The following is a 9,657-nucleotide window of genomic DNA, read 5'->3' on the forward strand; positions in this document are numbered from 1 at the left end:
ACTGACCACTCTCCCTCCGCCTCATCTTTCATGCCTGCCTCCGCCCCCAAACTTGCTTTTCCTCCCCACCCTCCAGAGCACAATAGGCTTTCACCCTTGCCAGACAAGCCCTTCCCCCTCTTTATTATGAATGCCTCCAAAACCTACCTCTGCTGACTTGCCAGGGTCCCAAGCCTGCTTCCTCTGGATTTGAAGCCCCCACTTTCCCAGAGGTTAAGTAGGCAGGGCTCTGCAACACCTAGGGGCTCCCCTCCCACTTCCTTCCGTTTCAAGGACTCACCCTTTGGGGAGGCCGCTCCTTGTTTGTTTTTCCTATACTGCACCCCACTAAGCCTGGGTGTGCTCCACAGTTAGCCCACAGGGAGCCAAGGCCTTCTCCTCCTGCCTGCCAGGTCCTTTCTTCGTTTAGCGCAGACTTTTTCTTTCCAGGAAGCCCTTCCTGCTAGCCCAAGTTGGGGGAGAGGGGATGCTGCCCTCCCTCCCCACCATGTCCTTTTCTGCCTATAAAGCTAGTGACTGTTTCCAGGGGTCCTTCTCTGCGGGGATGGGACCCCGCAGGCTTCCCCGGTGCTCAGTGGATACCTGGGGAATCAGTGGGTGGATAAGTGATACGCGGCAGGATTCCCTACAGAACTGCCAGACCTCTGAGTGGCCTTTTCTCTCTCGCCATCAGGAGGGGTTTTCACACTGAGCATTCAATAAAAGGCCGCAAACAGCTCCTGTTCCGCTGCTCAGTGGGTCCAGCTTTCCCAGGCCTGGCCCCCTGGGGCCAGAGCAGAAAAGGTAGACCTTAGGAGGGAAAAGCAGAAAGGAGGAACCTGAGTCCCCATTCTTTTTTTTTTTTTTTTAAGATTTTTATTTATTTATTTGATAGACAGAGAGAGATCACAAGTAGGCAGAGAGGCAGGCGGAGAGAGGGGGGAAGCAGGCTCCCTGCTGAGCAGAGAGCCCAATGTGGGGCTCCATCCTAGGATCCTGGGATCATGACCTGAGCCGAAGGCAGAGGCTTAAACCACTGAGCCACCCAGGCGCCCCGCTGAGTCCCCATTCTTGACCCAGGAAGGAGGGAGCTTCCTCTGCATTTCACTGTGGGAGGAACCCAAGGTAATGACCCGCTGACTACCTCCTTTCCTGAAGGTTCCTCTAGCCTAGTCCTGGAACTGCTATCCATCCCACCTTCCAGGCCCCAGCTAAGCAGCAGCGGCTCCCTGGCCTGCCCCAGGGAAGCCTCATTCCACAAGGTGACCGTCCCAGGATCTGGTCTGCAGCAAATGACCATAGCCCAGTGGTCAGTGCTGGGAGCTCACCAGAAGATCCTGCTTCCTAAGAGGGGAAGTAGAGTCTGAGAGTCTGCCCACACAGGGCGGGGTTGGGTGAGGTTGGTTTATTTAATTTAGTCTCAAAGCTCAAAGAAAGGGGAGACTTAGTACAGCTGTCACCAAGTACATCCAAGACATACAAAAGACAAGAAGAACCAGCCTACAGATATTGAGACAGAAGGAGGTAACCATTGCGCACCAGAAGCTTCCAACCTGTCCTTAATAAGAGGTTTCAGAGGTAGCTGTTGTCCCCTGGAAATGAGCCCCATGCCTGGTCCTAGTCAATTCTGCCCAGCTCTTTAAAAATGTGTAAATAAAGCAAATCCAGAGAAGTTCCAGATTGGTAATATTCTCCTCTGATCAGTAGGCATAGAGGAGAGAAGACCTTCATCGCCCACCCAGAAATCCCTCTCTCTTTCCCCCTTCTTGCTCCTCAAATGAAAGAGCAGTGCCACTCTATAGGTGTTATCATGGAGCAGCAATGGGGGGGGGGGGGGTTTGCATGGAAGTGGGAATCAACTCACCAGGATTCCCAAAGGATGCCCTATCAATGTCTGAATCCTCTTCCAGGCTCAGAAATTACGCTACCCCAAACTCAGACCTTGGGTGCAGGTTATTTCCAACTCAAAGGGACCTTGGACTCCGTGGGTCTGCAGTGCCAGATGGGAAGGAGAGAGCCTGAAAGGACAGTTGTGCCAATGCTTCCTGCATCTAGGCCCAGGCCGGCTGTGGGAAGTACCCACGTGGCACCTGATTCCCCCTGCCCTTCTTGAAGACCACTGCCCTTCACCTGGGACAGAGCTTCCTCTTCCTGAAACAGCTCATCCAGGCACCTACCTCTGGCTCTGGTCCTCGAGCTTCGGGACCACCTCCAGGCCCCTGTTGTGTGCTCTCCAGCAGAGTCCTGCTGAGGGGGCAATGGAATCATACATTTCTGCACCCCACTTAATTCTTGAGGCTCCTGGCTCTCTGCCCCCACGGCTCATCCTCAAATGACTCCTCTGAGCCCAAGGCACCAAGACACCCTGCCCCAGGAGAGGGGGTTGTGAGCAGCTGGTATAGGTGACTTTGTCCTGACAGCTTTGACACCGACCTATATAAGCCTGAAAAAAAATGAAGGCAACCGCCTGTCACAGTTTTCGGAAGCCATACTGGGTTCCAGGCTGGGTGAAGCTCCCTCCCCAGCCCGTGCAGGTGCATAGGACATGGCAGCGAACCTGCTCCCTGCTCGCGCTGCGGTTCCTCGTATAGGTGCAGACAGGCCCTGGCGCACACCCCTGAGTGCACACGGAAGCCATCTGCCTGGTCAGACCTTGGGCGGTTCTGGGCGGCGGACCCAGGCTGAACGCGAACTAACAGCCCCAGAACAGGACAGAATGCTACCGCACACACGCCCCAGCACTAGTATCTTGCGCCTGCCCTCTTAGCCCATCTCGTTCGCGAGTCACTCTCCGACACAGGCGAAAAGCTTGCACTCTCCGGTGTAGGACTTGCGCTCCCCCCTGCGGCCCCCGGGCAAACCTCGCTCTTCCTGAGCCTCCCGCCCAGACCTCCGCCCCATCCTCTGCCTTCCTAACTTAAAGACGTCGGTGCGATCTGAACTTCCGAGTAGGTGAAAGGTGGAGCCACAGTACCAGGCCTGTGCCTGTCTGGTACCCAGGGAAGAGTTTGGCAACAAGACAGATCTGCGTGGATTTCCGGCTGGGCCAACTTTCCGGCTGTGTGGCTTTGGGCAAGTGACTTAGTTCCTCTGAGCCTGTCTTTGCACCTGCAAAAAGGGAAACTGATCTCTTCTAGGGAGAGGGCATGCGTTGAGGTCCAAGCGTGTGTCCAGGGCACCGGGAGCACCAACGCTTGCCATGCCTGGCATGCGCTCGCTGCAAATGGAGTTCCCTGTGCGCGCCGCCTTGCAGCCTCGAGTGCGGCGGGAGAGAGCTGGCGGATCCGCGGGATCCCTCGGGGGTGGAATGTAGGTGGGGGCAGTGGGGAGCCCCCGCGGCCCCCTCTGGGCCCTCGGCGCGCGTGCCATTGGCCCGGGCGGCAGGGTGGGCGGGAGGATGACATCAGCGGCAGGTTGGATTATAAAGGCGCGAGCGGAGCCGCGGGCTCAGAGCGCACCCAGCCGGCGCCGCGCAACACTGGGACTCGCGCCCACACCGCAGCCCGGCTAGCCTGCTCCGCGCTCGCCTGCCTGCCTGCCCGCGGTACCCCGTGCGCCCTCGCTGCCGCGGGTCTGCGCCCCTCGACCCCACCAGCACCATGCACCTCTCCCAGCTGCTGGCCTGCGCCCTGCTGCTCACGCTACTCTCGCTCCGGCCCTCTGAAGCCAAGCCCGGGGCACCGCCGAAGGTGGGTGCTGTTGCACGGACATCGGGACTGTGAGGGGCCATGGGAGGGCCGGGGGCATAGGAGGACGCGGCGCACAAGACGGAGCAGAGGGCGGGAAGATGGCCCTCTTCTCTGAGCTGTGCGAGGGTGAGAGCCGGGGAGCCCTCCAAACCAACTTGGGGGGTCTACGTCCCCAGCCTCGGGAATGTCAACAGATGCGCAGCTCCTGCCCCAGTGTGGCCAGTCCGGCAGGGACTAAAGAGGGGAGGGCAAGGGGCTCCCCGAAGGAGCGTACAACGGCGGCTGCGTGGCAGGTGGATGCCGCGCCGAGCTGTCCGGAAGCTGTGGGGGCGCGCTCAGGGCTCCGAAGGGACAAAACGCGCTGGCGGGCGCTTCGGGCTGGAGCATCAGGGGTCCCGCAAAGTACCTCGCGCTGCCGCCGGGCGTCCCTTCACCTGCCCGCCCTTTCCCTCGGACAGGTCCCGCGAACTCCGCCGGGGGAGGAGCTGGCGGAGCCCCAGGCTGCGGGAGGCAGTCAGAAGAAGGGGGACAAAACTCCCGGGGGCGGCGGCGCCAACCTCAAGGGCGACCGGTCGCGACTGCTCCGCGACCTGCGCGTGGACACCAAGTCTCGGGCGGCGTGGGCCCGCCTTCTGCATGAGCACCCCAACGCGCGCAAATACAAAGGAGGCAACAAGAAGGGCTTGTCCAAGGGCTGCTTCGGCCTCAAGCTGGACCGGATCGGCTCCATGAGCGGCTTGGGATGTTAGTGCGGCGACCCCTGGCGGCGGTGAGTACCACCAACCCTGGCCTCCGGGAGCTTGTGCACACCTAGCTCCCCCGCGGCGTCCCCCAGAACCCAGCCTGAACCCCCGCCCGCAGGCCAGTTCCTCTCTGATGCCCTGGCGTTGGGATCGTTCCGCCTCCAAATCGACCTTTGGAGGAGAGCCAGGCGATCCCGGTACGAGAACGAGTGTGTGTGCGAGGCATTTGCCCCCAACCCCATTTACCATCCCATTTTACAGATGAAGAAAGCGAGGGATAAAGCGGTCTTTGGGAAGGTCAGAAATGGCCCAACACGGATGAACCCACCTTAGTTCCTTTAGAGAGGCAGAGACAACTTGGTGGGGTCATGTCCACCTCCAAACCATAAGCCAACCAGCAGAACTGGTCTCCATTGGCCATTTGAGGGTATCAAGGGGAGATGGTGGGTTTGTGGGAGCAGAAAAGGGAGGGCATACACACAAGCAGAGGGTAAGTTTATCTACCAGCCTTTGGTATCCTGGTGCCCAGGCATCAGGCAGCCTGCAGGTCAGGACTGCTTCCCCAGTTGAACTTGGGCATATCTGGAGAAATACTCGCCCCTTCACAATAGAGAGAATAGCCCTCTGTCCGCATCACCAGGATCCCCTTCTGCCCCAGGGCTTTCTGACCCTTCTTCCATCTCTAAGCCCTGGCTGTGAGCAGACCGGTCTGTCCAGGGTGCTGATGCTGCTTGCTGCCTGAGAGATTTCCGCATGGAAAATCAGTGTTTGTGGCATTATTTCAGGGCAGGGAAAAAGACTAAAATAAATCCCCCCCCAACCTGGACCTAAACATGTCCCAAACTGAGCTCCTCACTGTCTCCCTGCCTCCACCATGCTCGGGACCCCAGTTTCTGGTGTGGCCTCCTCACCCTCTACCAGGGCTGGAAACCCCTGTGCTCCCTTCTGCCCCTGCCGGGTGCTGCCTCCTGGCAGTGTTGCAAAGGTCCTCCCCGCCTCCCCTCTCCTGTCCCATCCTGCTGGCTACCAGTTCTTACCCAGAAACAGAGCCCACCTCTGAAGTTGACATTCAGGTGCTTTAGGATCTGACTCTTTTTGGTCTCCAGCCTTTTCCAGCGGCCTGGCTGCTACCAATCTGGATTGCACAGCTGTCTGTCCCCCTCGGAGACCACGGGGAGGCGGCTCTCTTACCCAAAAGGCCTTGTCAGCATCCACACTGTCTTCCCCCAGAGGGCAAAGAGAGCACCCCTCTTTGAAGCTCTCCAGCCTTTTTGACAACACAGAAACCTTTTCCACCTAAGCTGTAGTTGCTTGGAAACCTACTTAGCTCCCCCAGATGAACTCATGAGCAACTTCAGGGCCAAGTGCTAGCCTAAGGTGATCTGGAACACATGCCACCCCCAAAGAGGCTCCGAAAAATGTTTGTCAATGACCAGAGAAACATGCCCCTCCCCCCAGCTTAGGGGCACCCCTCTCCCATCCGCTTTGGGCTTTAGCAGGGTTTCTCATCCATACAGCCAGACTTGACTGTGTGCCCCTCCCCCCCATTTCTGCAGGGGCTTCATTTATCTGAGTTCTTGACTCACCCCTGCCCAGGAAGAGGCGATTCTGGCCTGTAGTGGCGTCCATTGTCATGGCTTTGCTCTCCTCTGCCCTGTCTTAACAATGAAGTGATGGAGCCACAGGCCTCATAATTTCAGTTTACTCTGCGATCTAAGCACCAACCTCAAGCTTTAGAATCTAAACAAATGTTACTCAACAGGTTAGCGGGAGACAAGATGAGGAAGGGGGCCTGGAAAGTGTCTGGCAGGCACATTCCAGTAGGGTCCTTGGCTTTGGGCGTTGCCGTCTCGGGGTGCCAAGTGATTGTCCAGCGGGTGGGGAGGAGCTGGGGAGGAGGCAGTTTGCTAGGACGTCTCAGCCCCTTTGACCAGGGAGATTTGTCAACCCCCCAGAAGTTCTGTCCTTTAGCTGAACAGCCACCTTCCTCACCTTAACCTTCCCAGCCCCAGCCTCACGCCACAGCTGTCACAAAAAGACAGCATCCTTCCTGCCACCGGCAGCCTCCTAGCGGAGGTGACCAGGGCAGCCTACTGTCTCAGCTTCAAAGAGAGAGACAGCTTAGATTTTTCATATCAATGAAAACTCATCCCAGGCTATGACCACTTCTTCACTCAGGAGTTGACTTTGACTCTAAGCAGCCACCATAATGACTGTCGCTGATGGTTATAGTCTTGATTATAAAATTCTAATGACAGAGACGGAGTGTGGCCGATGCCTGAATGAACACCTTGCCCAGGAGCCCCAGGGACATCACAGATATCTATCATCTGTTTAAACACATGAGACACCCAGAGACGGGAGGTGAGGGACAGTTCACCAAGACCCAGGGTCCCTCTGTGTGTGCTGTCCTCTGGGAGGGCACCGTCTCAGGGCGACTCCTTCCTCGGGCCACACAGCACCCACACGCCCATTAGCAGAGACCTGATAGAACCCTCAACAAAGGACTCAACTCTCAACCCAGCGAACCCAGTATGACCATTCTTTGTCCCAGGGCTGGCGTGAGACTCCGTTTCCTCTGCGTCCAATGGGGACCCTTTGTGAGGCGCAGAGAGCTGGAGAAGGAAGTGCTATTTAATGAGGGGCAGCTGTGACCCAGACACTCGGCCAATGCCCAAAGTGTGGCCCCCTGTTGAATCTTAAAGCCGGCCCTGGGAGGTGGCTATTATCCCATTTTATGGGTGAGGAAAGCGATACTCAAAGCTATCCTGGGCCATCCAGGAAGTTCATGTCAGAGTTGGGATTCGAGCCCAGAACTCCCAACTCCTCAGATGTTTGTCTTCCCCTTTCCTCTGCTGTCACACAGACACAGAAAACACCCCGAGGAGGGTTTGTGTCAGAGCAAAAAAAAAAGGGACGAGAGCATTGTTACTCTCCTCCCCTTCCTGTGCCTCACCCAGTGCCATGGGCCAGGCCTGCAGGGACACTGAGGGGGAGGAGGGCTGGAAGACATCCTCCGTCCACCTGTGCTGGGGCAGGAAGAGCCAAAGACACAGCAGGAGGTGAGGGGAGGGCCAGAGGGGAGCCCCTTCCCACCCCACCCCCCAGTCAGTCCAGGTGGGACGCTGTCCTGCAGGTTGGGCTTTCTCAGCTAAGTGTCCCATATCCCCTCTGTGTTTCAGGATCGGGAACTTGCTCCGTTTTGCTGAGGTCATTCTTGGTCATCAGCCATCTGGAAACCCCTCCAACATAATGTGGCTTTTACATTTCTTTCTTTCTTTCTTTTCTTTTTTTTTTTTCCTGGTACTGGGAATACACAACACCAGCTGTTTTATTATTATTTGGGAAGGGGGGTATGATTTTATTGTTTGTCTGTTTTTTGAAAATGAAAAATAAAAAGTTATATATTATATATATATATTATATACATGCAACACACACACCTGCACGATCGTGATGACAAGGGGCAGTTTTGAAGAGACTGACAAAACCAGCTGTAAAACGTTGCTGTTTGTAAATTCATGTCATGCATAAATGTATTTATGTTGTAAAGCTATTTATATTGTTTATAAAGAGATATTTATAAAAATTTTATTTATGTAACTAAATGAAAGAAGTCAATCATTGTAATGTTTTTGTCTTAACTAGTGGAAAAATGTAAAAAAAAAAAAAGTCATTCCATGAACATCTTGAAAACTGTCTTTATTTACTTACCGCATTTGTTTTTTAAGATATTAGAGTGAGGAAGAGAGGGAATGTGAAGAGAAGGCTTTTGCCTTTCTTCCGTCCCGCTGTGGGTTCAACCAGCCTCCCAGTTCTGGATTTGTTTGTATCAGAATGCCCTGGGGATCTTGGGGAGGCTGGGTGGCTCCTCGGTAGGTTAAATGTCTGCCTTCAGCTCAGGTCATGATCCCAGGGTCCTGGGATCAAGCCCCATGTTGGGTTCCCTGCTCAGTGGGGAGCCTGCTTCTTCTCCCTCTCCGTCTTCCCCTATCCACTCATGCTCTCTCTCTCTCTCCTCCCTCTCTCTCAAATAAATAACTAAAATCTTAAAAAAAAAAAAAAAAAAAGATCCTGGGGATCTTGTTAAAAGTAAAGACTCCTTACCCTACCAGTCCCTGATTGACTGAATCTGAGCCCCCAGGGTGGGGGGGATAGCACTCGCCACATACATTTTGTCTCTGGTGATTCTGACCAGTTTGGCCAGGTCGGGAGGCTCTGCTCAGAGCTCTTCACAGCTGAGAAGTCAGAAGCTGTGAATTAAACTAAGATGGAATTTAGCTGACTGAGGGTCCTCTAATTCTACTCCATCTTCTCTCTGTTAGGAGAGGAGGGAAAGACTGGAAACTTCCCTCCTGTTTGGAGAGATTCGGGTTTCTGTGTAGGTTGCAGAATTGGCCAGGTTACCGTGTGAACGTTCGTGCACAAACGCAAAAGGTGGGTCATTTGATCTCAGAGTGAATGTCATGGTCAACAGGGACAGAGGCCGAAGTCCTCAGAGAGCGAGGAGGTGTGAGCTTCTGTGTCTGCACAGTCCGCTTGCTTTGCCGGTGGTCGTGGTGTGTCTCGTCATGTGAAGCTGCCAGCAGTTATGCCTCTGCCCTGGGCAGCCTGACTGTGACATGAATATTTAGAATCTCTTGGCCTGAAACCTGCCAGAAAATCAAATAACTCCAAGGTCATCTCATCTCATCCTCGACATAGTGACCCCTACCATCTGTCTTCTGTCCCCTATTTGGTGAGAGCAGGGACGAAAAGAAACTTTGGGGCTGGTTATGTCAGCTGGGGATATATATGACAACCCTGCTCAGGGGAACTGAGACAGCATGGCCCCGACGTCACAGGTCGGCAGACCTGGCTGAGTTGTTGCCCTGGAAAACTGGCATGTGGGCAAGGAGACCAGGGCACCCAGCCTTTGATCTGAACAGGCCTCTGAACTCCATCCTTCCTTCTCTGCTGCTGCAGGCTCTCAGGACAACCCAGTGACCTTGTCCAGGTGAGAAAACTGTTTTTAAGATAGGTTCCAGCTTCAGAAGGTTAGGGACCTTCCCACCACCCCCTCAACTTCCACCTCAGCCTGGGGAGTGGGGTGATGCTATTCGAGGGCATGGCTGGCTTCCTCGGTCTCACCCCACCTCTGCAGCTCAGAACTCAGAACGTGTCAATGAGGGTGAGGGGTTCCAGTACTCAGGCCTCACCAGTGCCTTGGTTTGCTGTGCTGTCTGCCGACCCCATGTCAGGGGATC

General features: G+C 55.3%; 1 protein-coding gene across 1 annotated transcript; it reads left to right on the forward strand.

Moving 5' to 3' along the window:
- The first annotated feature begins 3,383 nt into the window (after positions 1-3,383).
- On the forward strand, positions 3,384-8,073 carry NPPC (natriuretic peptide C). Its single transcript, XM_059167712.1, has 3 exons — positions 3,384-3,668; positions 4,127-4,437; positions 7,594-8,073. The coding sequence occupies exons 1-2, from the start codon at positions 3,579-3,581 to the stop codon at positions 4,415-4,417; spliced, it is 381 nt and encodes a 126-aa protein (XP_059023695.1). The 5' UTR covers positions 3,384-3,578; the 3' UTR covers positions 4,418-4,437; positions 7,594-8,073.
- The last annotated feature ends 1,584 nt before the right edge of the window (positions 8,074-9,657 follow it).

Source organism: Mustela lutreola, chromosome 3, assembly GCF_030435805.1.
Source record: "Mustela lutreola isolate mMusLut2 chromosome 3, mMusLut2.pri, whole genome shotgun sequence".
Lineage (NCBI taxonomy): Eukaryota > Metazoa > Chordata > Mammalia > Carnivora > Mustelidae > Mustela > Mustela lutreola.

Coding starts and splice junctions, on each gene's coding strand:
- NPPC (XM_059167712.1), top strand. CDS start 3,579: ATGCACCTCTCCCAGCTGCTGGCCTGCGCCCTGCTGCTCACGCTACTC. Junction 3,669..4,126: donor AGCCCGGGGCACCGCCGAAG/GTGGGTGCTGTT, acceptor TCCCTCGGACAG/GTCCCGCGAACTCCGCCGGG.